Here is a 27,903-nt window from a genome sequence, read left to right on the forward strand (position 1 = left end):
CGCAGGGCCGGAGAGGCGGTTTCTCAGCCAGCCACACAGGAACTGCGCGTCCGGTTTGTTTAGATACAGACGCCATACCTTCAGTGGATTCAGGTTACAGTGATAACAGCAACAGCTGCTCACTGAGCGTGCATCATGTGCCGAGCACTATGCTAAACACTTTATACATATAACTTAACGTATTCCTTACAACATCCCATAGGATATATATTCCTATCTCAATTTCACAAATGGGGAAACTGAGTTTCAGAAAAATTAAGTAACGTGCCCAAGGTTATACAACTGCCAAGCGGCAGAGGTGACGTCTGAGAACTAAGTCTGCCCATCTTCAAACATCCTTTAACCACTCTACACTATGCTGGCTTCCCTGCTGTGCTGTGAGGGAGGGGAAGGTATGATTTATGCGAGGTAAAGAGATGCTGTATTTTGCCTGTGTAGAGAGACAGTGATATACAAATACACAGAGATAAGGATGCAGGCGGAAAGAGAGATATATACGAAAAGAGAATGTCCTATGCAGAAAAAGTACAAAGACAGAGATATAGAAAGTTATAAACCATATGTATATTTTACATGCTAGGAGAGGAAGATGGAGAGAGGGTTCTCGTACATCTCTTCATATCACTAAGAATTGTACCCCTCCTATTCAGTCCAGACAATCTCCGATTTACATCCACATGATTTATAAACGCCTCTTTATATTAACAGGAGTCCCTGGGTGGCACAAAGAGTTATGCATCTGGCTACTAACTAAAAGGAAGGCAGCACAAATCCACCCAGGGGCACCTCGGAAGAAAGGCCTGGCAATCCACTTCTGACAGATCACAGCCATCGGAAACCCCGTGGAGCGCAATTCTACTCTGACACACATGGGCTCGCCATGAATCAGAACCAATTTGATGCTACTGGCTTGGGTTTTTTGTTTTCCTAAAAATAGTGTCCAAACCAAAAAACCAAACCTGTCGCTGTCAAGCCCAGCATCTGTGGCTACGTTCACTCAGTCCTCTTGGATCCACTACACGTTCACCCTTTCTGCCCGTCTACTCTGCTTTCACCATGTACCAGTTCTTTAAGGAGCCTCTTAAGAGAGGCCTCTAAATGTTAGGAAGAGGAAGCAGTTCATCATTCAAAGCTCCACAGCAGGCCTTCTATACCTTCCCTGGGGCACTTCTAACTTCCACCCCGCATTACAACTACCCTTGTACATGTCTGGTCTTCCACAGTCGACCACAAACTGAAGGTAAAGACTGTATGATTCGTTTGCTGATTTTTCAAAGCACCTAGCATACTGCCTTACACACAGCAGATATCGAGTAAATCCTGAATGAATAAACAGACGAAAGGCTTCTATGGAAAAACACAAGTGAAGAAAACCACTGATAACTTGTGGGATCTACTTTCCCAGGAAATTCACATTTTTCAAGAGGTTTTTTTTTGAACAGTATATATAATAATGCTTTACCTGTAACAACCCCAATTTACTCCTGCATCTTTAAAAACACACCAGTGAGACAGAAGCTGGCAGCTCAGTGTACGTAACGGCATGACAGGGAGAGAGAAGCTGGCAGCTCAGTGTACGTAACGGCATGACAGGGAGAGAGAAGCTGGCAGCTCAGTGTACGTAACGGCATGACAGGGAGAGAGAAGCTGGCAGCTCAGTGTACGTAATGGCATGACAGGGAGAGAGAAGCTGGCAGCTCAGTGTACGTAATGGCATGACAGGGAGAGAGAAGCTGGCAGCTCAGTGTACGTAATGGCATGACAGGGAGAGAGAAGCTGGCAGCTCAGTGTATGTAACGGCATGACAGGGAGAGAGAAGCTGGCAGCTCAGTGTACGTAATGGCATGACAGGGAGAGAGAAGCTGGCAGCTCAGTGTACGTAATGGCATGACAGGGAGAGAGAAGCTGGCAGCTCAGTGTACGTAATGGCATGACAGGGAGAGAGAAGCTGGCAGCTCAGTGTACGTAATGGCATGACAGGGAGAGAGAAGCTGGCAGCTCAGTGTACGTAACGGCATGACAGGGAGAGAGAAGCTGGCAGCTCAGTGTACGTAACGGCATGACAGGGAGAGAGAAGCTGGCAGCTCAGTGTACGTAATGGCATGACAGGGAGAGAGAAGCTGGCAGCTCAGTGTACGTAATGGCATGACAGGGAGAGAGAAGCTGGCAGCTCAGTGTACGTAATGGCATGACAGGGAGAGAGAAGCTGGCAGCTCAGTGTATGTAATGGCATGACAGGGAGAGAGAAGCTGGCAGCTCAGTGTACGTAATGGCATGACAGGGAGAGAGAAGCTGGCAGCTCAGTGTACGTAATGGCATGACAGGGAGAGAGAAGCTGGCAGCTCAGTGTACGTAATGGCATGACAGGGAGAGAGAAGCTGGCAGCTCAGTGTACGTAATGGCATGACAGGGAGAGAGAAGCTGGCAGCTCAGTGTACGTAATGGCATGACAGGGAGAGAGAAGCTGGCAGCTCAGTGTATGTAATGGCAGGAACAGAGCTCTCCCGAGCAGACGGCCACCCACATCAACACCTATCTCCTCACCTCAGTGCCCTGCATGGTCTTTGCCGGATTGGCAGAAGGAATGGCGGCGTTCAGCTCGGGCTCTGGCTTACAGAGAAGTGCAATGGTGTCACGGTGAGACTGGTAACGTTCTTTCACTTGTCCATCTGCTTGTACAGCTTTATCCAAAACGATTCTAAAGTTGGCACCCTCTGGTGAAAAAAAAAATAATTTCCCAATCACAACACTGAATCTAGGGATAATGTTGTTGGGGTGGTTGTACTTTTAGCTCTGGCCTCGACTTTGTTGATCATCCTCCTCTACAGGCTCCAATACAGGCTCCAACTCACCATATAAATTAAAACACAGTTCCTGTCACTCTCTGTATTACTGTGCCTGGCAAAATGACAAAATCATTTATAAAAGCAAGGGCACAGTTAGACCTCAAATTACATTTGGTGGTTACTGCCCACCAAGTAAAAGCTATATATTAGTCTCATCTTTTCCCGTAAGACATGAATGTAAAAAGAAATCATCCACTCCAAAAACAGTAACAATTTTAAAAGTATTCTTCTCTCAAAAGATCACTGCTTCTACTTGACTTCAAAGAACAGTTCCTGTATTTTTAGAAAAGTCTCTGTAGCATTAAATTCTTTTAGAGAGAGACGTTTCCAGCCATAATAATTTACCATAAGCACAAAATCTTAATAATCAGTCTTTAAAAGACTAAATTTGGCTTCAAAGTACTGTACTTTTATGCCAATAACACAAACCTTCTACATTTGTTTGGCAATCACATCTTCCCCCCACCCCAGAAGTATTTCTGTAAGCACACTATGCTACTTTATTTTACGGCAGTATGTAAAAAAACTGGCGTAGCAGCGCTTACGGAAGTTCCTTGAGGGGAGCCACAGTTGGCAAACAAATGTGGAAGGCGCTCATTATTCCTATAAGAATACAGTAACTATTAAAACTCATCTTTCACTATCCAGAACTCATTAAGTAAAAAAGAATTACCAAAACCATACATATAATATGACCTCATTTGCATTTTTAAAAATGCGCAGGCCTCGGACTAGAAAAGGGGAGCTATGAGATTGTTTTATTTTTCACGTTACACCTTTCATAAGAATCTGAACTTTCTACAATGAATGTTGACTACTTTTGTATTTTTTTGTCTTAAACAACACTGAACTGAGGAAAAACTGTTGAGTTTTCATAATAGCAGTTTTAGCAAAAGAGTAATAAGTCAGCAAAAAAATGTTTAATCAAGCAAAAGAAGGGGGGGGCAAACTGAAATTTATTCAAGTGAAAGTAACATCGTGGGCATCTTTACCTGCTCTTAAAGGCTTGTACAGGTCACTGGACGGCGTCCTTTGCCAGCGCTCCTTGAATTTGGCTCTTAAGTCATTGTCACTTGCTTCTTCTTCATCCAACAATCTTAACGACTTTAAAAAAGGGCAAAACAACAGTGAGGTATCTTTTCTGATATAAAATATTTAAAATATTTTCTAAATCATCATATGCAATGTAGGTGAGAATTAGTGAGACAGGGTAAGCCTATGCTGCCTGTTAGAATATTTAAAAAATGCAACATTTTTAGCTGCAGAAACCTAAAAACTTTTTTTTTCCTTGTTAAATACATGATACCTTAGATCTTATAAAATTCAAGGCTACGTTAGCCATTACCCTAACTAAGTAAAATAAGGTAAGAATAATAAATAAGAGACTATTTATTTCCAGATGTACAAAGAGTATTAGAATCAAAGATTTTACAAGATTAAAATAAACTGGTCTTCCTCACTCAGAAGCCATAAGCAAAAGGAAAAAAAACGCCAGCTTAATGACAGGAAAATAAATTTTCCATTTCCATCCCAGGACGACACACTTAAGATTGTTTAACATATAAAACCTGATTTATAACTGCACGGAAGACAGGATAGTAAGGGGCCGGAAACACAAGAAAACGCTCATCACCAGCAGACAGAAGTGCTGGAGGAAGTGGTATCTGCCAACAGCTTAGAGATGAGCCCTGGTGGCACGGTGGTTAAGCGCTCGGCTGCTATCCAAAAGGTCGGCAGTTCAAATCTGCTAGCCGCTCCTTGGAAACCCTATGGGGCAGCAGTTCTACTCTGTCCTACAGGGTCGCTATGAGTCGGAACCGACTTGACAGCATCTAACAATAACAATAGCTTAGAGCAAAGGTTGGCAAACTTTGCTGTGAAGAACTAGGTTGTAAATACTTCTAAGCTCTGCAGGCCATATATGGTCTCTACCATATATTACTATTATTTTTACAACCCTTTAAAAGTGGTGAAAATCTTTTTAACTAGTGAACTATACAAATATAGGTCACAAGATAGAACTGGACCACCAGCTATAGCTCACTGACCACTGAGCTTAGCATGTTAATTTAAGAGACAAGACACAAAGGTGGGGCCAAAAGGTGGGAGGTCTGATCAAAGAAACGCCCCTCCAAATTAAAAAAAGAAACAAATTAGGACAACTCCCAAAGAGGTGACACTCAGTAGAGTCGGCTACTAGCAGACCTGCCCTAGAAGAAATACTAAAGGCTGAAGTGAAAGGTCACTACACAGTTAGTGCAAATCCATACAAAGAAAGAAAGAACACCCAGAAAGGTAGTTACGGGGTAAACGCAGTAGTCAGCATTAATGTATTTTTGGTGTCTAATGCCTCTTTTATTCCTAGATGACTTAAAAGACCATATAAAACATTAATTATAAGTCTACGCTGATGGGCACACAGTATATAAAGATGTAATTTGGACAATAATAACATAAGGGAAGAGAATGGAGTTACGTAGGAGCAAATTTTTTTTTTTTATTCAAACTAAGCTGGTACTGATTCAAATTAGATTTCCTGTATTAAGATGTTATCTGTAATCTCCAGGACAACCACTAAAAAATAACTTAAAAAATACGGTAAAATAAACAAGAAGAGAATCAAAAATGGTACACTAAAAAACACCCATCTAACACAAAAGGAGGCAATAATGGAAGGACTGGGGACAAAAAAGGTATGACAAATAAAAAACAAATTGGCAAAATGGCAGAAGTTCTTTCTTATAAGTACCTACATTAAATGTAAATAAACTCTCCAATTAAAAGGCAGATATTGGCAGACTGGATAAAAACCATGGCCCAACTATACGCTGTTTACAAGAATCTCATTCCTGATCCAAGACACAAATATTTTGAAAATGAAAGGACGAAAAACATATTCCATAAAAACAGTAACCAAAAGAGAGCTACAGTGGTGACACATCAAAGTAGATATTAAGACCAAAATTGGTAAAAGAGACAAAGAAAAATGTTATATAATAATACAAGAGATATTTATCAACAAAATATAACAATTATAAACATTTACGTACCTAACAACAGAGCACAAAAATGTATGAAGCAAAAGCTGACAGACATGAAAGGAGAAATAGTTCAACAATAATGGTTGGAGACTTCAACACTCTACTTTCAACAATAAATAGAACTAGGCAGAAGAAGAACAAGGAAACAGAACAAAAATATAAACCAACTGGATCTACCTAACAACAATAACAAAAAAAAAAAACCCATTGCCGTCAAGTCAATTCTAACTCATAGTTACCCTATAGGACAGAGTAGAACTGCTCCCACAGGGTTTCCAAGGAGTGGCTGGTAGATTCGAACTGCTGACCTTTTGATTAGCAGCCAAATTCTTAACCACTGCACCACTAAGGCTCCAAACAGACATATATATAACACCCTACCCCAACAACAGCAGAATACATGATCTTCTCAAGTGTACCTGTAACCTTTTTCAGGACCAATGATATGTTATGCCATAAAGTAAGTCTCAATAAATTTAAAAAGACTGAAATCAAACAAGTATCTTGTCTGACTACAACAGAATGAAATCAGTAACAGCAGGAAATATGTGAAAATTAAACAATACATCCTTATACTGTCAATGGATCAAAGAAGAAATCACAAGAAAAATAAGAAAAACATACCAAAACTAAGGGGATGCAGCTACAACAGTGCTCAAAGGAAAATTTATAGCTGTAAACATCTACACTAAAAAAGAAGAAAGATCATAAATCAATAACCTAACCTTCCACCTTAAGGAACTAGGAAAAAGTACAACTCACATCCAAAAAAAAGCAGATAAAAGGAAATGATGATAGTCTAAACAAAATAGTGAACAGAAAAATAAAAGCATGAACAAAACCAACAGTTGTTTGAAAAGATCAACAAAATGACAGAACTTTACCTTGACTGATCAAAAAAATAAAGACTCAAATTACTAACATCAGAAACGAAAATGAAGACATTACTACTGACCTTATAGAAATAGAATTATAAAGAATACAATGAACAATCATATGCCAACAAATTAGATAACCCAGATGAAATGGACAAGTTACTAGAAACATACAAACTACCAAAGCAGACTCCAGAAGAAGTAGAAACTCTGAATAGACCTTTAACAAGTGAAGAAAACAAATAAATAACCAAAAAACTTCCAACAAAGGAAAGTCCAGGATCAGATGTCTTCACTGGTAAATTCTATCAAACACATAAAGAAAAATGAACACTAATCCTTCTCAAACTTGTCCCAAAAAGAGAAGAGAACATTTCCTAACTCATTCTGTGAGGTTAACAGTAGTACCCTGATATCAAAGCCATGAAAGACACAAAGGAAAAGAAACTACAGACCAATATCCCTTATGATAATCGAGACAAAATCCTCAACAAAATACTTAGCAAACCAAATCCTGTATGATATTAAAAGAATTATACACCACAATGAAGTGGGATTTATCCTAGAACGCAAGGGTGGTTCAACATATGAAAATCAATTCATGTAATAAACCATATTAGTAGAATGAAGTGAAAAAAACATATAATTATCTCAATAAAACAAACAAAAAAACCCACTGCCGTTGAGTCGACCCGATAGGACACAGCAGAACTGCCTCAAAGAGTTTCCAAGGAATGCCTGGTGGATTCAAACTGCTGACTTTTTGGTTAGCAGCCATAGCTCTTAACCACTATGCTACCAGGGTTTCCCAAAACAGTACGGTACTGGCGTAAAGACAGACATACAGATCAATGGAACAGAACTGGAAGTTCAGAAGTAAACCCATGTATCTGTATCTACGGTCAACTGATTCTCAACAAGGGTGCCAAGGCCATTCTCTTCAACAAAGGGCACCTGGACAACTGAATAACCACTGCAAAATAATGAAGTTTGACCCTTACCTCATACCATATGTACAAATTAACTCAAAATGCATCAAAGACATAAATGTAGAAGTTCAAACTATAAAACTCTTAGAAGAAAACATAGGAGTAAGTCTTCATGATCTTGGATTCAGCAATGGAATCTTAGAAATGACACCAAGAAGTATAAGCAACAAAAGGAAAAATAAATTGGATTTTATCAACATTTAAAACTTCTGTACGTCAAAGGACACTATCAAGAAAGTAAAAAGACAATCCTCAAAATGGGAGAAAATATTTTTAAATTATATATCTAATAACGGTTCTAAATAACGGTCTAGTATCTAGAATATATAAAGATCTCTTACAACTCAAAAACAACCCAATTAAAAACTGCAGAAAGGACTTGAACAGACATTTCTCCAAAGAAGATATACAAATAGCCAAAAAGCACATGAAAAGATGCCCAAATTCATTAGTCATTAGGGAAATGCAAACCAAAATCACAATGAGATGCCACTTCATACTCACTGGGATAGCTACAAATAAAAAAAAAAAAGACACAAAAGGTCCCACAGTATATGATTCCATTTAAATACAATTTCCAAAATGGGTAGATCCACAGAGAGAAAGCAGATTATTGTTCTGCAGGGGCCAGGAGGAGAGGGAAGGGGGACTGACTGCTTCCTGGGTACAGGGTTTCACTTTGGAGGGATGAAAATGAATTGCATAGAGGCGACAGCTGTACAACACTGTGAATACACTGAAACCTACTGAATTGTACACGTTCTGAAAAGGATTTTAACCTTTCGGTAAATTTTACATTATGTGAATTTTACCTCAATTTGTAAAAAAATACAGTTGTGAAATAAAAATCGGTGATTGTAAAAAACAGCCAATTAGATATCCTGGAAATCAAAAGTATCAATGCATTTTTTTTAATTAATAGATGATTAAAGAGCAGAAAGGACACCCCTTGCTAGACAATTAATGAGCTGAACAGCTTGCCTGAGACCAACAGTACCTCAGAATGAAGAACAAAAGTACAAAAGAGAAGAAAAGTAAAAGAAATGTTAAGTGATAAACGAACTGATCCAGAAGCACCACCATCGTCAGTCTAACAGGAGCTTGTAAGCAGACAACGGAGACTAGAGAAGAAGGGGTAACTGAAGACAGAATCCATGTATAGGAATTAAAGACTGAAAAGGGCCACCAGGTCCCAAGCAGTATAAATTTATTTTAAATATTACTGGACGTTTCAAAATTTCTGGAAATCAACATTAAAACAAAATTTCTAAAAGCTACCAGAAAGATGAACACTCACCAGCTTCAACACTTAATATTAGACCCTCTAGTACTCATTCCAAGTACAAGAGAAAAACAGGGACCCTAATTCACAAGGTCGTTAGGAAATCAAACCTAATAAATAAAAATACCTCATTTTTAGGCAGAGAGACAAAAGACGTACACGTACACAATAATATACTGCCAGTTTTTCCTTAATTTATAAAAAGAACTTATTCTCACATTAATATTTCTACTGAAAATACATTTCAGAATCGATACATAGTCTTTCATTAGGCACCATTTCTTTTTCCAAAAAAAACCTTGTTTCAACATCAAACATGCATCTTCCAAACCACAGCACCTGTGTAGTAAGGAATGGGGTGCCTCCAGAGAGAAGTCTGGCCTTTGCCCCAGGTCTTGAGAGTCAATCTCTAAACTCCTGGAATTGCCCAAGTGAAAGAAGTATCTCTGTGGTTCATGGGGGTCCCTCAGACAACATCTAGTAGTTTATGCTGAAGAGATAACACAGGGTGAGGTCTGGCCAAGCCAGAAAGACCAACCATGTGATTAGATAGTTCAGGTTTTCAGCCAAGTAATATTCAGCCTGACCTCTGACCTCTGGGGAAGAGAGGGCAGCTAGACATTGAGTTCAAACAAGGGGGCAATCATTCAATCCATGACTACTTAATGATGCCTTAATAAAAACTTCGGACACAGGATGCTTGGGTGTGCCTCCCTGGTTGGCAATACTCCACGGGTCTGACCATACATTGATTCCAGGAGGGCAGTGTGTTACTGAGAACAATGAAAGTGTTGAATATGGAACGCTCTCAGACTCCACCCTACGTGCTTCTTACTTTGGCTGGTCCTAATTTTAACACTTTATTATAATAAAACTGTAATTGGTAGTATAGTGCTTTTCTAAGTTCTGAGCCATTCTAGCAAATATCAAGCTTGAGGGTGGTTATGAGAACTCCTGAATTAGTAGCCAGCTGGTCTGAAGTGAGGGTGGCCCTGGGGACCCCCAAATTCACAGCTGTTGTCTGAAATAAGGATAGTATTGTGGGATGGTGCCTTTAGAATTTGCCATTAGGCCAACCTCCTTTGAATTATCTTAAAACCAAGGAAATATACAAATAGTTTTACGAATACTAAAGTAACTCCTACGTAGTAAGCACAAGCGTTATCTAGCTTCACGAAGAGAGGTGAATGAGACCTGAAGTTAGGTACCTTGCCTGGGGCCACGGCTAGGTAGAAGGGCTAAGGATCAGTGCAGCGTCACACTCTAAGCCCTCAGCCACTTCGTTATTTCAACGATGCAAATACAACATCCTCTGAGAGTTAACTAAACCATCGAAACATCACGGATTAAAGTATTGATGAGAGAGTCATCTGCACGACACAACGTGACTGCTGAACTGGCAAGAGACCACTATAACCAGTTTGAATATATTAATGTATCTAAATGAAGACTCTATCACCTGGGAGGAACAGGCGAAGGCACCGCAGAAGGAGAATAATACTGACAGTTCACTTTAGCCAACTAAAAACTTTTGAGTCTTCCATTCCTACTGATAAACCACCATCTCTACTGAAAGATGTATGCAGCAGGCTTATAAGACATTTGATATCCTAACTTTCTTTGTCTGATTTTATGTTCACCAAGAAACCCAATATGCCTGTGTAGGAGAGAAAACATTAATTATAAAGACTTTGAACAGTTTGTGTGACAGCGATTGCTCATGGAACACAAATTTTACATAGTGATCACATGACTTCCATTAATGTGCATTTATTTACCCTTTAAAGTGTTAAAAAGCAAAGATGTCACTTTGAGGACTAAGGTAAGCCCGATCCAGCCATGGTATTTTCAATTGCCTCATAGGCATCCAAAAGCTGGACAATAAATAAGGAAGACCAAAGAAGAGTTGATGCCTTTGAATTACGGTGTTGGCGAAGAATGCTGAATATATCATGGAATGCCATGAGAATGAACAAGTCTGTCTTGGAAGAAGTACAACCAGAATGCTCCCTGGAAAAAAGGATGACGAGAATTCGTCTCATGTATTTGGACATGTTATCAGGAGGGACCAGTCCCTGGAAAAAGATATCATGCTTGGTAAAGTAAAGGGCTAGCAAAAAAGAGGAAGACCCTCGATGAGATGGACTGACACAGTGGCTGCAATAATGGTCTCAAACCTAACAGTTGTGAGGACGGTGCAACACCAGGCAGTGTTTTGTTCTGTGGTACATGCGGTCACATTACGAGTTGGAACCGACTCAACAGCAGCTAACAACAAGAAGACGTAAATCCTCGCTTAATCCGAACTCCTCTCGACGCTGAAAGGGAGGCTCTGGGTGACAGTAAATTCATCAAGTGAGGACCACTACTCTGTGAAACCCAACAGGGGGAACCCTCCACTCCTGATCCTGCTCAACAACAAGAGATCACAGGGCCTGTTTTTATTTTTGTTGTGGTTGTTGGGAATATACACAACAGAACATGCACCAATTCAACAAGCTCTACGTGTACGGTTCAGTGACATGGACTACATTCTTCAACTGTGAACCATTCTCGTCCTCCTGTTCCTCCCCCATTAACATAAACTCACTTCCCACTAAGTCTCTTATCTAATCTTTCAAATTGCTATTGTGAATTTGATCCCATATGGATAGTTCTTAAAATAGAACACGGCTCAAGGCAGACATTTTTTACTAATAAATCTACTGTTTGGTTTAAAGAAGACTTCAGGGAATATTTTTGGTTCAAGTTTGAGGTGTAAAGATGATCTCAGGGCAATGGTTTCAGAGGTCATCCAGCTTCAATGGCTCCAGAAGGTCTGGGGGGATCCCAATGTTTTTACTTAAGAAAGAAGTCACTTTTCATGTACCTCATCCAGGATTTCTCTATTTCTCTGCAGTAGTTCTGGAAGCTCTCTGATCAACTGATCAACAGTTTGAATGCCTCCCTGCTCAATCACAGATGTGGATTTCGTCAGTATTGACTGAGGTACAGTATCTCCGGACACATCTTCAATTGCTGCTGGAAGATTAAGGGAAGCTAACACCCTAAGGAAAAAAAAAAAAAAAAAAGTGAGATATATTATATCATCTAGAGGTCTTTAAAAAAAAAAAAAACTCACTGCCCTTGAGTTGATTTCGACTCATAGCAACCTAGAAGTCTAGACCATCTTTAAACCCTTACTCTCCGTTGTCCGGATGAATAGCAACGGAGCTACCAATAAAAATAAGCCCTATTAATGGAAAAATAAAACAGAGAAAGGAAAAAACAAAATAAGCGACTAATAAAATTCAAAATCTTTAACTGAATTACTTCACATTTCAGAATTAAAAGCCAAAAAGTTTTTAAAAACCTATGGGAGTAAAATACACTAGGCATGTTTTGCTCGAAGCTCATACTGAACATCCTTCAGTCTATATGCCAACACAGGAAATCAATAATTATCAATTTTAATCAAAATTGTAAGTGAATCATTTTATCTTTAAAAAAGCAGTCTTTTATCACATTGTCAGTAACAAATCAAATAACATACTAAAGTTACAATTACATATTGTCTAGGCAAAATGTCAACAGAACACAGCTGATCTAAGCACTAAACCACAGAGTCGTCTTCTGTTCTCAGCATGATAACAAATCTTCAGGGACCTCATTTACATGAAAGGAAAAAAACTTATCCCCATGAAATAAGACAAAAGCAGGCAAACGAAATGATGTAATGCCATGAACTCAGAAAATAAGCCCTGTATAAACTCAGACTGCCTTTTAAACACGTTAAACTTACACTGCTTTCTTGCTGGATTTTAAAAAAAAAAAGTCAAAATCCACCCATTTATCAAAATTAAAAACTTCTGCTCTTCAACAGACACCATGAAGAAAGCCTGACTGGGAGAAAAATACCCTCAAACATGTATGGAGCAAAGAACTTGCCTTTAAAATATGCAAAGAAATCTTTAAAACTCTTAAAGAAGGAAATCTCGATTTAAATGAAAATGAGCAAAACATTTCAACAGGTATCTATCTGAATGGCTACTAGGCACATGGAAAGTTGCTCGACATCTTCAGTTGAAGGGAAATGCAAATTAAACCACATTGAGATGCTGCTCTACAATTGCTAGAATGGTTAAAATTAAAAAGAATGGCAATACCAAGTGCTGGTGAGGGTGCGGGGCAAGTGCGCCTCTCAAACAGAGCAGGTATGAATATAAAAAGGGATAATCACTTTGAAAAACAATCTGGTAACTTATTCTTACAGAGTTAAACATATACTAACTCTAAACCCACTGCCGTCGAGTCGATTCCGACTCATAGCGACCCTATAGGGCAGAGCAGAACTGCTCCATAGAGTTTCCAAGGAGCACCTGGTGGATTTGAACTGCTCACCTCTTTCTACAACCCAACAATTTCACTCCTAAGAGAAACAGAAACACAGGTCCACAAAAAGATCTGAACGTGAATGCTCACAGCAACGTAAATGTCCGTGAACAGGTGAAAAGAATAACACAAATTGCTGTGTAACCATCAAATGGAATGCTGGTCAGCATTAAATAGGATCAACCTGACACACCAATAGAGATGAAGCTCAAAAACATTATGCTAAGTGAAAGAAGCCAAACACGAAAAAAGTACACGCTGTAAAAATTGCATAAAAAGTAAAACTAACCTATCACAAGAGCAAATCAGTGTGGCCCAGGGCCAGAAAAGGGGGGACTGAAGAGAAAGAGACATGAGGGGATTTCTAGGGAAGTGGAAATGTTCTCTATCATGGTGGTGGTTACACAGGTGTATATATTGAACAAACATGGATACATATGCTTAAAATAAGTACATTTTATCGAGTGCAAATTACAACTAAAATTTTTTAAACCAATGAATTACTTCCTTAGTCTTCAATCCACCAGAAATAAAAACTGGTTCAGAATACCATCATGCATCTTAAGAGTTCATTGCTACTTCTCGTTTTTCTCAAATAAATAGCTCCTAAAATAAAAACTAATGGTCAAAATGTTTCCCCTTGTTTCAATAATTAAATTTTGTCCAATTACATTTGCTAGGGCTTAGTAAATATAGCGTCCCCAAGAAATGTGCACGCGTGTGTTTTGTCTGTGTGTCTACACTTGCTATTTCACCTAACCTTGGCATTTAGCTCCAAGCTCAGAAAACTAAAATGTTCATGAAGACTACTTAAAAGAACTATCAAACAGGAAAACTTCAGAGCTCCAGAAACTGATTTATGAAAGTCCAGCTCTACCTACCCATTTGCCAAAGTCGTGGCTTCTCTCATTTGAGCAATCGATCTGTTAACCAAATCGGCCTTCCTCTGATTATAAGCAGCCAAAGACTGCTGCACCGACACAGGAACCATCTTCTCAAACAGATCTAAAGCAAGGAAGGGAAATTTCAACAAAATATTCATACGAAAACTCAAGCTCTGAAGTGCCTGTTCATATTTGCTTTATAAGATTCACAAAAAAGGTCTACAATTATCTAAAGATCAAAACTAAACAACTGAAGGTTGAAAGGGACAGGAGCTGAGTGAATGGACATGGGAAACACAGGGTGGAAAGGAGGAGTGTGCTGTCACCTTATAGGGAGAGCAACTAGGGTCATATAACGATATGTGTGTAAGTTTTTGTACGAAAAACTAACTTGAACTGTAAACTTTCACTTAAAGTGCAATAAAAAAAACTAAATCATTACTGGGAGAACTGGCAAGTGTTTATATATCTCACAATAAAATTTTTTTTTAAAACAGCTACCAAAAAAAAATCCCTAAATCACTATTAAAAGCATACTGTTGAAGAGAATTTTTAAATCACTATATTTTTTCCTTGCGCTTAATTTTCTTTGCTCTTAAAGCTGGGTGCTTGTAACTCAGCTTGAGGGATTTTGGTAAGGAAGAGAAGAGTTACACACAAGAAAACACTTTGAATTGTTGATTAAATGGGTTAATGAGTGAGCCACCGTGCCATGGTTGGATTTCCAGCTCTACCACTTCCTAGCTGTGTGACCTTCGGCATATTACCTAGCCAGTCTGTGCATCACCACTCTCACCAGTCAAATGGGATAATCATAGCACCTGTGTCTCACTGGGTTATTATGGGAACTAAATCAGCTAATATCTGTACAGCTCTTAAAAGCATCCATGGCACATGGTAAAACACTTTGTTTCCTAAATAAAAGTAAGTAAGTCATCCTTGGGGTCTCAGCTAGACACTACCATAACTGCATATATCTACAATATCCAAGGGTAACATAACATGTATTTATCTTCTACAGATACAACTCCAAAAGTTTACATGTTTAAAATCACACTCGTATGTGTTCATTTTTAATTGGGAATATCATAAATAATATAATACATGTTACATTAACAAAATGACAAATGCTTATGTTTTTATCAGTAGTCAGATATGCAAAGTTTTAAGTTTTCTACTCGGCCGTATGCCTCACATGCTTTATGACCACTTATTTTCCATCTTAAAATTTCACTAAAGCTACCCCAGCACTTAATTTTTATTCTCCCATCTATTTTAAACAACTTGAATGCAAGTCACAAATTCAGAGCATACCATAGCAATCGTGTGATTTTAGCTACAAAATACAGATTAATGCTGGAGAAAAGATGAGGAGGCTGAAGTGCATCTGAACACCTGACTTACCAGTGAATTTCTGGCTGATGGGCACATTGACAGGGGTGGGCTTCACAAGTGTGGCTTTGCCGATAGGGTCTAGGTCTTTAAGGTCTGGAACTCGATCATGATAAATGAAGTCATTATCTTTCTTTGCTGCAGTAAGGGCACGGCTGATTTTGTCCGAGAAATCCTTCACATTGACATATTCGTCATAGCGAGATGCCACTGTTTTAATCAATTCTGCTGCATGCTAAAAAGAAAAATATCGGGGGGAAAAAAGGAAATTTTTTCTTTCTCTTTCTCAACCAAGCATCCAAGCACTGGCTTAAAGAAAATCTTTGAGGGCCTGCACTTCCAGCAATGTGGTTAACAGGATAACCTGGAAATTCTCCCATTACACACCTAAAAAAAGAAGGATAATATACAGCAGACAGGGAGCCGTGGTGGCACAGGAAGCGGTTAAGCACTAGGCTGCTTCCCGAAAAGCTGGCGATTTAAACCCACCAGCGGCTCCACAGGAGAACGATGTGACCAGCTGCTTCTGTCAAGATTTACAGCCTTGGAAAGCCTATGGGGGCACCTCCACTGGGCCCTACAGGGTCACCATGAGTCAGAACTGACTTGACGGCAACGGGGTTATATAGCAGACATTCCTGTAAACACACGGGTGAACTGTCAAGAAAGTAAAAGAAATCCATGGGCCAATAAAACGAAGAAGAAGAAAGGGAAAAGCAGAGTAATAAGTATAAACCGCCAAGAGGAAGATCAGCTGTTGGGTTATTTCTGTAACCCAAGGGACTAACTAGCATCTTAGAGCCCTCATGCAGACCTGAGACCAGGGTTCTGGGAACACACAGAACCAAATACCGAGATGCACCCCTTTCACTCCCTCACATCAAGACGGAACTTTAAGGCTGTGCCCCCATCAGCCCAGTCAACAAAGAAGCGTATGTATCTCACATGACCAGGAAATTTAAAAAGAGAGAAAAAGTCTTCCCTTATAATCCATAAGATGAGACTATGCCTCGCACAAATTTAAGGTTCAAATTACATTATTTAGGTGGTATTAGGAGCCCTCGTGGCCTAGTGGTTAAGAGCTTGGCTGCTAACCAAAAGGTTGGCAGTAGGATCCACTAGCCGTTCCCACAGGGTTGCTATGAGTCAGAATCGGCACAATGGCAAGGGGTTCGGTTTGGGTTTTAGGAGGTATCAGCCATAACAACATTAGATAAAACAGACAGCACGGCCAAAAGCATTATCAGGGATAAACTCAGCATAAATGTTAAAAAAGACAATTTTCCAGAAACATAAATAACTTTTTAAATTTTATATTTAAGTCTCTATCTATATAAATAATTATAATGAGAAATTGATAAATTCACCCATGATCACGGTGGAGGATTTTAACACTTTTTTTTTATTTCAAGAATGGCTAGAGCAAGTAAACAAAATTTGTAAGATCACAGAAAATTTGAACAAAATTAATGAGTTTGATTTACCAGACATAAAGACAACCCTGGACTCCATAATGAAAGAACATATTGTATTCTCAAGTATATAAAGAATCTTTACATAAAACAACCTCATGAGACGATAACACAAGTTTCAAACACCAAAATTACAGGAATACAAAAATGGTTTGATACTAGAACATCTATTTATGTAATTCTCCAAAATAAGAGATCCAAGTGAAAATATCAAATTTTCCCCACAGATATTGAAAAGCACTCAATAAAATTCAATATTGGTTCTTGATTTTTCTAAAAATCTTAAGAAAACAGAAACAGATACAGTTCCTTACCATAAATGAGACAGTCCCAGAGTAGGACTGAAACACGTCATCAGTAACACGACCACTTAACATGTCAGATCAGACAAAGCAATCAGGGACATAAAGTTCAGAAAAGGCAAAAATTATTAATCAGAGAAGAAGAAGATTTGTATACCAGGTATACCAGGAAAATCTAAGAAAATGGGCTATACTATTTGTTTTAGTCATCTACTGCTACTGTAACAGGAGGCCGCAGGAAAAATGGGCTACTGAGGGGCCTCACCCCAACAGGGAGATAACAAACAGAGCAGGAGTCCAATTAATTAAAAAGAAGGGTGCTGGGTGAAGCAGAAAAAGAGAAGGCGTGAAAGGGGCAGAAGGCACTCAGGATACACCAGCAAACACAAGGTCTGAAAGCAGACGCATCCCCTTGAAAAGCAAGGGTTGTGAGGGAGTCAGAGAAGCACGCGTGTCGAGGTAAAATCCTTTCTCGACTAGACTAGGCTTTGAGAGCCAGAGAAGCGGCACTGCAGCAGGGCACGTCTGCCAGGAAGTGGGAACACTGCTCCAGCCCACGCAGGGCACTTCTGTCAGGAAGTGGGAACACTGCTCCAGCCCACGCAGGGCACTTCTGTCAGGAAGTGGGAACACTGCTCCAGCCCACTCTCCTACCAGGAAGCTCTGCCTGCTATTCATCCAGTAGAATCAATCTCATTCCAAAACGAGTAGCTGAAATCAGGCATTCCATCTGCCTTGACAAAACCAACCATGAGGAAAAGGATAAAAACGTACAGCATAGCTTTCCAACAAAGAATGAATACTCACCAAAGGAATGTTACCACAAAGCAGCTGATAACAGTATGCTAACACTCCAAAATAAAGGAAAAAACTTAAGGACCCAATCACAGCACCAAAAGAACACAAAATATCAATAGAGGACCAGATGGCCAGACAACAGTGGATAACAGTCTGAGAGCAAAAGAATGTGAGACAAGAACTGACAGAACTCAGGAAAGAAACTAAGAAAAATACAAAATCATTTAAGGAAGGAAGACTTAAAATGTTTATGCAAGGAGCAAAAGGGCAAGCAGGCATCACAAAATAATCACAGTAAAGACACATACCGAACAATAAAAAGTAAAGAAAATCCAACACAGCAGCTGAGAGGGAAGACTGAAAGATTTAGGGGACATCAGCCAAATGCAACGTGAGAAGCTTGCATGGATTCTGACTAAACAAAACCAACTGTAAAAATACACTTTATAAATAATCAAAGAAAACTGAGATTTGGATAATACTGAGTCATGAGTATTACTATTCTGTTAATCAGTGTTAATTTTGCTAGTGGGGATAAAGTCATTGTGGTTTTATTATTTTTTAATTCTTACCTACTTTTTTTTTTTTATTAGTGATACATATTGATGTACTCACAGATGAAATAGTCTGTCTGAGATAGCTTTAAAATACTCCAGAAAAATAAAAGGGGAAGGGGAAGCAAATGAAACACAAACACCAAAACACTGATCATTGATGAAGCTGGGTGATATCTGATGATTCATACTTTTATATATGCTTGAAACTTTCTAGAATAAACAGTTAAATTCACTCAAATACACCTATGGTGAATTTAGTGTATGATAAAGACATAATCTCCAATCAGGGGGTAAAGAAAGTCATTTTAATAAATGGTTTTGGAACAACTGGGTACCAATTTGGAAAAAAGGTAAAAACTGGATCCACCACATAACCCACCAGCATAAGCTCCAAGCGGATCCAAAACATGGTGACATCCAAGTCTAGAAGAAAACACACGTTAGTTCCTTCACAGCCCTGGAATGGGCCTTGGACAGTGTTCTAAATCATGACTCAAAACTCAAAAGCCAGGAAGACAGACACTGATAAATCTCATCACCTGAAAGTCAAAGCCTTCTGCAAACAAACAAAAATACACAGAGAGAATTTAAAAGACCAAGTCACAAACTGGAAAAATACTTCTCATTGCAAAAGGCTAATTAGCTATGAATATATAAAATCAAAAAAACCAAACCCATTGCCATCAAGTCGATTCCGACTCATAGCGATCCTACACGACAGAGAAGAACTGCACCAAAGGGTTTCTAAGGGGTGGCTGGTGGATTCAAACCGTTGACCTTTCAGTTAACAGTGGAAATCTTGATCACTGTGCCTCCAAAAAAAAATCAAACCCACTGCCGTCGAGTCAATCCCGACTCATAACGATCCTATAGGACAGAATAGAACTGTCCCAGAGTTTCCAAGGAGCGCCTGGCGGATTCGAACTGCTGATCTCTTGGTTAGCACCCATAGCACTTAACCACTACGCCACCAGGGTTTCCACTGTGCCACCAGGGTTCCATTAATATATAAAGAACTCCTAAAAATAAAGAAGATCAATTATCAAAGAGAAAAATAAGTAAAAGACATTAAAAAAAACAGAGCTCACAAATACAAATGACCCTTAAACATAAAGTTACTCAACCTCACTCATAAGAGAAATAGATATTAAAATTATACTCAGAAACTCTATTAAGGCTGAATGGACACAGGAAATACAGGGTAGAAAGGTGGGGTGTGCTGTCACATTACAGGGAGAGCAACTAGGGTCACATAACAATGTGTGTATCAACTTCTGTACGACAAACTATAAACTTTCACTTAAAGCATAATTAAAAAATGAAATTATATTGAGTACGTATCATGGTGATGTCTTAAGAGTCCTTATTTTAAGATTAAGAAACCAGAGGGACGCAGTGGTTAAGCACTCAGCTACTAACCGAAAGGTCAGTGGTTCAAACCCACCAGCCGCCCCCCCGGGAAAATAACGTGGCAGTCTGCTTCCGTGAAGATTACAGCCTCAGAAACCCTATGGGACAGTTCTACTCTATCCTGTAGGGTTGGTAGGAGCCAGAATTGACTCGAGGTCAACGGGAACCTTCAGAAACTGAATCCCTCGGTGGTGCGACCTGTTAAGGCGTTCAGCTGCTAACCAAAGGCTGGAGCCTTCTGGTGCCACCCACAGGCACCTCGGAACAGAGCTGGTGATCTAATTCTGAAAAATCAACCACTGAAAACCCTGTGGAGCACAGTCCTATCCTGACACACACGTGGTCACCATAAGCTGGAATCAACTGGACAGCCACTGGTTATCTTTAGAAATATACACCAAAAAACAAAAAGAATACACACACACACAAGATGTATGAAATGAAATGTCTACGATTTGATTTAAAATAATGTGAGGAAGAGGGGAAACTACGAATTAAACAAGAGTTGCCTTAAGTTGATAATTGTTACAGCTGTGTGGTTCATTGTTCTATTCTCCCCATTTTTATATAAGTTTGGTATTTTCCATACTAATTTAATTTTTAAAAGTTGTTCTGTAACTGCCTCCTTTGCCATGAGACCAGAAGAACTGGATGGTGCCCAGCAACCATTACTGAACTTTTGGATCAAAGAGTCAATAGGACAATCCTGATCAAAAGGGGAGAAATGCAGAATTTCAAATTCTCAATGGAATCCAGACTTTTTTGAGCCACTGAGTCTGGGCGAGCCCCTGAAACTATTTCCCTGAGATAATTTTGAAACTTTAAACCACGCTACCCCCAAAGTCTTTTTCTGAATCAAAAAAAAGCGTATCATAGTCAAGTATGCATGCCTTGGACATTGTGCTCTTTTAAAGAATTATCCATGTGAGCTCAAACTGACCACAGCAACTGGAAAGGTTGGATGGGAAGCTTGGGGGGCAGTAAGTTTAAAACAATGATGGTGGCATAATCTGGAAACAGATAGCGAGAGTGGTAGCCCAACCTGAAGAACGTAATCAATGTTGCTGAATTGTACACATAGAAACTGCTGAAGCGGTGTTTCTTTGGCTGTGTGTATTCTCATCAAAATTAAAAAAAAAAAAAAGTTTAAAGATCTTCTAATATACCTCTTATCTATCAGACTGAAAAAAATGGAGAAGTTTGAAAGCGTGCTGTTAAGACCATGAGGAAAACAAGCCCTCTCACACCATTGGTGGGAACACAAGAGTACAATCCCTGAGGAGGAGAATATGGTAGTGTCTATAAATTACAGGTGTGTTTATACTTGATATCACAATCCCATTTCTAGTGACATTTTTATACCTGCTCAAGTACAAAATGCCACTAGTACATGATTATTCGCTACAGGACTGTTTGCAGTAGCAACTCGTGCAAACACCCAAGTATCCACAATAAGGGACAGCAACAAACTGTGGTTTATACACGGACTCTCTAAAAACAAATGAGGATGGTCTCTATGGCTGTATTAAAATGGAGAGATCTTCAAGATACCTTGTTTTATGAGAAGAGCAAGATGCACAAAACTGTACATACCACCTTCTGCATGTGAATGGAAATAAGAAGTGCATGCAGGTGTACGTATATGCTTGTATTTAAAAAAAAAAAAAAAAACCCTGGAAGAATTAAACTAATGAAAATTATTTATGGAGCAATGGGGAAGACAACGGAGACAAGAGGATGAAGAAACGGGGTAGAGGGATGGGCTGGAGTATACACCTTTATATGTACGTCCACCTGCTTCTCAAGTTTTATTTTGAAAGTTTTCAAGCTCACAGGAAAACCAAAAGACTAAAACAATGAGTAGTAGCTACGCCAAAAAATACAGACAGTCACCTGTCTCTATTGACAGGGGCAATGGGAGGAAAAGGCTGTTATGAGCAAACCTAGGAATTTCACCAGGAAAAAAATGGAGACTTGAGTTACTCAAATATTTATTTCAAAGACGCTCACCTGTAACCTTGCAATCTCCTCTCCAAATTTCTTCTGCTGCTTTGCCAAGAGAGACTGGTGGTATTCAGCGTTGGCCTGCATGATACAGTGCTTTGCAGCCAAGACGGGGAACACCTCCTGGAAATAAAAATACTGACCAGGGGAGAGTCCAACCACACAAATCACCACACACAACATGGGATGCAAGAAGAAAAAGGGAAAGGAGACGGGAATTAGAATCACCCCATTAATGGTTTAGAGGTAGGTTGGTCAGTAGACGTAAACAGAGAAGACCACATGATTGTGCATGGACTGCATTTAATGAATTCAATTTTTTTCTTCCAATTAAAATTAAGGTTTTTTTTTTTTTTAAGACTATTAATTGATGCCAATGTAGGTTTTTGCAATTCTCTTTAATGGAGCCATGAAGTCGACATTTTGTTTACGAAGAAGAAAGGAAAACATGCGTTAGGAAAAGAGGAGAATGGACAGTGACAGAGGGAGACCAAGCCCAGGGCTTCAGACGCTTTCTTATGAGCCGTGACCCAGCCCTGAGTCAGCTAAACCACCAGGACTCACACACACTAACGCAACTGCTCTCGAGCTGACTGTGTCATCACGTTTAAAAGACAAAAGACAGTAAAGTAAGTTCCCACTTAAATTCATATCCTTACAGACTTTTTAATAAAGAAAAAGCCACATAAAAATTATTTAGTATCATACAACCACTAACATTTCAGTATCAGACTCAAAAACACATAGCAGACACACGAATGCACTAAGTTAATGACTAATGAGAGGATAAAGTGTTATTTTGTCCTACTTTGTTTAAAGAAAAAAAAATTCCAATCAAAATTGCTAGAAAGATAGAAAGACGTGAACCAGAAATGCAGTTATATATTGGTAGAGGCTCTCCCAAAATGCCAAATCCTAACCTGCAACCTTGTTTTTATGAAGTACATGCCATGTAAAATCCAAGAAACACACTAGACAATCACTGTCTAGACAGAAAAATAAGAGAATCAGAAACTGAGTCACTACCTGGCATGCTTCCCTGTCTCCCAGGAAATAATTTCCTAGCTTCCTGGATCACTACTTGCAGATATTCCAGTTTTATAACTAGAATATGAAAATACCTGAGGAGTTTTATTAGTAAAAATAGAGCAAAGAAAGATTCTGACTCTCAAACTGCCAGTTCCCAAAGCAAGCCTGGGCAGCCTGGTACTTCAACAGGAGATTTTCTGGGAATACCAGGCACTGCAGTGGAGGTAGAGTCCAGGTCTTGGCAGGTGACATTCTTCTCTCCATGACAGCACTGAGCTAATGGCCCAACCAGACGTAACAGTACACCGTGCAGCTGAACGTGAGGTCTTTCAGATGAAAGGAAGGTGAGAGGAGACCCCCAGCTCTCTTTGTAAGAGTACTGTAATTAGTACTCAAGAGTCCGGGGCAAATTTCTACTGGGCTTGTGGCTTATCTCACATTCATTTCACAGGTATCTTCACACTGGTTCATTACTGTTCATTTCTGACGTCTTAGACTAATGTGTGCTGTTGACGCACTTAGGTGCTTTTTTATTTCACTCCAAAGTTGCCTGCAATTTCGTAATTTACAAAGATTCCTGAATATGAGTTATAAATCAATAAACTCCCCTACAAAAGATCATGCAACCAATACCATATGTGATCATGCTGATGAAACTCATTCCTTGCACATTTCTGATGGAAAGCAGTCGAAACACACTACATTCCACTCAATCTTCAAGTTTCCTTTCTTAATCATTCTAAGTTTGCTTGTATGTCAGTCTAGTCATCTGCTTTGCCATTTACAAATGATCATCACTGAAGAGCCTTTTCAATTGCCACTTGAGAAAAGCTGACATTAAAACATGCTACGTCCTGCACTGTGTGGCTTAAGATGGTTGCTTTTCCTTGGCTGTCCAACCTGGCAGACCGATTTCCTACCCCTATTAGCAAAACGTAATTCTAATCAAACTAGTGGGTGAAGCTGTAAGCTTTCTTTTCCATTTTCATTACGCTTGTTTTTGAACTTTCTGTTAAGACTCAGCTTTAAGAAAACAGGACAATAATTAAAAGTGTGACTAACCAACGTGCTCGAATAGTCATGCGTGGACCAAATCACTAACGATTCAGAACTACACCATGACTGCATCTGATAAGACTACCGGAGATAAGACAGTCAAAAATTTCCAGAAAGAATTTTAGCCAGGAAGAACAAGTTTAGGGAACAGTGAAGACAAAAGCATCCCCTACATATAAAACAAGTTTCATGCATTTTAAATTAAAAAAAAAAAAAACCTATTTCTACAAATATTCTTCAAATTGCCTCTCTTGAAATTTCAGATTTCTTTAAAGTATGTAATTTTCAACTTGTGATTCTTGTACACAAAAATATCCGAATTATTTCCACAAGCAAAGCTGGTTAACTGTTCAGGGAAACGGTAACTGACCTTGGGGAGCGTATCTTTGTACTGACACTGCTTGAAAGCATCGCCAAAGTAGTCTGCAGCCTGATTGGCCAACTTAGCGATGATGGCATCTTTCATCTTATCTGGAATAAAACAATAAATTGGCCATTATAATTAAAATAAATATATGAGATAATCTGATACACCATGAGGACACAGTATACGCATTGAGATCGTATGTTTGTACGTTCATCTTAAAAAATCCTTACTGACAAAATCAATTCTTCTGTCTGTAAGTTAATTATTCCACAGGTAAATCCACAGGGACAGAAAATAGTAAGTAGCTGCCAGAGTCAAGAGGGACAGGAGAACGTGACACGACTGCTAGTGGATACAGGTCTTCTTTTGTGGGTGATGAAAATGTTCTGAAATCAGATAGTGGTAATGGTTGTACAACTCTATGAATTTACTAAAAAGCACTGAATTGTATACTTTGAAAGGGTGAGTTCTGTGGCACATGAATTAGATCTCAACATAAAGCTAGTATTTAAAAAATACAAAACAACTTTATTCTAATTCATAGCTCTTCCACATGATAACTGTACCCTTATTTCCAATTTCTCTGCACTCTTATGTTCAACCCATGTGTCAGTCTCTCATACTAACCAACACACCTTATAAGAACTGTTCTTATTCCCTCACTCGGCCTGGACGTCAGGTAGATTTAGTTTATACTGGACCTCTTCAAAGAAACCCTTCTCAACTAAGGAATCTACATTAGCATAACTCTCTCTACATTCCTCCCCCACAGCCAGGTCACCAGCCACTATCACATAATCCATTCTTACTGTCTTCATAGGACTTACCTCTCTCTGAAATTACCGTGGCTACTTCATCTCGTTTTTTTTTTCTGTCACTCCCCACAAAAAATGTAAGCTTCCTGAAAACATATCGTTACTTGTCTGCTCAGGTTTATCTAAAGCCTAGGATAGAACAGTGACTGGCACACAGTAGGCACCCAATAAACATGTGCTATATGAATTTTTTTTTGTCTGACATATCATGAATACAAATAAGTACTATTGCAGAGCCCAGTGTTTAAGAACAATAGCTAACTATCCACTTTATAACAGTCTATGTTCTTACATGTGTATTTGTACCACCACCAGCTCAGAAAAGGAGAGTTAGAAAATTTCCCTAAGCCAGGGATCAAGTTCAAAAAGGAAAGCTCTATACAGAACATATTATACTGTAATCACCTTAGTTTAAAAAGTCTACCACTTCTTTACACATGCAACAAGATGGAAGACAAATTGGAATTACCTCTTGTGGCTTTTAAAAAAAACACTTCTTGGGCCTGTGCCAGCATAATAAGGCTGAGGGTCCCAACAGTATCTGGAGATATGTCCACGGTAGGCTCTCGATTTAAGGCAGATAAAACCGTCTCTTTAATATGTAAAAAGGCACCACTAGCAAACTAGAGGGGAGAGAGGAGAAAATCATTGTTTTACATCTATAGAACTCAGCAAGACTTCATGTTCTACTCTCACACAAAAACACCATTCCAAAGGTCACCTCAATGAACAGTTACAATATGTACATTTTCACAGTGTGCAAAACAGGCCTAAACACCGGAAGTACTTTTCAACAAAACTCTGTAAAGTTACAGAGACTTAGGAAAGATTAAAAGTAAACTACGGGGAAAACAAAGTAAATTACAGGGACATCAAGTGGGCTTATTTTTAGACAGACTCCCTCAAAGCTGGGCAAACACCATGAGAATGCTTCTCATACAGGAAGGCTCCTGGTTTGGTCCCAAAAAGATTCAGCTCCCAAATAATTAAACAGGCTGCACTCAGGAGAAGCCCTCGTGGCACAATGGTTAAAGCGGTAAGGTGTTAACCAAAAGGTTGGCAGTTCGAACTCACCAGCCGCTCCACGGGAGAAAGATGTGGCAGTCTGTTTCTGTAAAGATTCACAGCCATGGAAACCCCACAGGGTCACTATGAGTCAGAATCAACTGAACGGCAGGGGGTTTGGGTGAGCACTTAGAGGAAATCTCAAATAGTATATACATACACCTAGTCTTCGGGGGATCAGCACTGCTGTCCACTGCCAATCAGCCTTCGGCGCTCCCTGGTATATGTCCCCCACGAGGTTTTTCTTCTCAATTACATTTTGCTGAGGTTAACGCTAAAATAACTCAGCTTTTATAAAACAAATACACCAGGGATAAATTAGTCTGGAATTAAAAGGTGCTGTGGTTTATTGGTTTATTTAGGTAAGCTACAGAGGTAACTCAAAGTTCACTGTATTGAAAGAACACCACACTTTCTGCAGTCAGGAAGTACTGTAAAACTGAAGTATCTGTAGGAGTGACCAGCTGGTCTGGTTCAGTAACCAGCAGTCTCGTAGACCAGAACAGACAGACTAGAACTGCCAAGGTATGGAAGCCCAAAGAGGTCAAAGAACTTGCCCAAGGGCACGAGGTCCCTTGGTGGCAAATAAGGCCCTCCGCCATTCAACTCTGATCACACTAGGCGACCTGCTGTGAACACTCACAGAATGCAATGCTTCCTCAATAATTCAGTACACCCGCTATAATCTCACATGCCAAGTAAGTTCCAGTTAACAGGAAGCTAAGTAAAATTTTACTTCATTTTCACATTTTAGGACATTTGCCATTCATGGACTCAAAAAGTGTCTGTGTCATGCCTGTCATCTGCGCCCACCCAAAACTACATGGTGAGCCACAATTCGGAGCACTTGGTTCGCTTAAGCTGTATTTTCCTTTCACTTCCCTCAAACAGCATTCTTCACCTGCCTCTCTCCTTAACTTAAATAATGGGAAAAATCAGACTCCACCTCGGAGATGAGCAAATTCCAGAGCCACTGGGAAGCAGTGGAAGGGCAGTTAGAATTCCATGAAATTTGGACTCAGAACACCTGAAACCCAAAACCGTTTTATTAACACTTTTAACCTTCAGTTTCCTCATCTGTAAAACGGAAATGATGTTATGTGACCTGCTCCACAAGGTTTATCCAAGAGTCAAACAATGTACATGCAAATACTTTGTAAATTATAACGTAACATAAAATATGGGAACATGATTGTATATATGACATGGCTTAGCAATCATCACTTATTAATCCTTAAACTGAAACAGAAACTTAAAAGCTGTAAGTAAAAAAACTGCTACAAAATAATATGCCAGGTTAGTGAATGCTCAGAACCTAGACTATGGATTTAGCGGACTTAATAACAGT

General features: G+C 39.3%; 1 protein-coding gene across 1 annotated transcript in view; it reads right to left on the reverse strand.

Moving 5' to 3' along the window:
- Positions 1 to 27,903, reverse strand: part of PDCD6IP (programmed cell death 6 interacting protein) — a 63,749-nt gene that overhangs the window by 10,088 nt on the left and 25,758 nt on the right. Inside the window, exons 5-12 of the mRNA XM_049870773.1 lie at positions 25,960 to 26,113; positions 24,679 to 24,779; positions 22,230 to 22,346; positions 15,693 to 15,915; positions 14,286 to 14,409; positions 11,903 to 12,080; positions 3,839 to 3,950; positions 2,545 to 2,714 (exon numbers count right to left, since the gene is read on the reverse strand). Coding sequence (XP_049726730.1) covers positions 2,545 to 2,714; positions 3,839 to 3,950; positions 11,903 to 12,080; positions 14,286 to 14,409; positions 15,693 to 15,915; positions 22,230 to 22,346; positions 24,679 to 24,779; positions 25,960 to 26,113 — 1,179 coding nt within the window. The remainder of the gene's footprint in view (positions 1 to 2,544; positions 2,715 to 3,838; positions 3,951 to 11,902; positions 12,081 to 14,285; positions 14,410 to 15,692; positions 15,916 to 22,229; positions 22,347 to 24,678; positions 24,780 to 25,959; positions 26,114 to 27,903) is intronic.

This window comes from Elephas maximus, chromosome 27 (genome assembly GCF_024166365.1).
Source record: "Elephas maximus indicus isolate mEleMax1 chromosome 27, mEleMax1 primary haplotype, whole genome shotgun sequence".
NCBI classification, from domain to species: Eukaryota; Metazoa; Chordata; class Mammalia; order Proboscidea; family Elephantidae; genus Elephas; species Elephas maximus.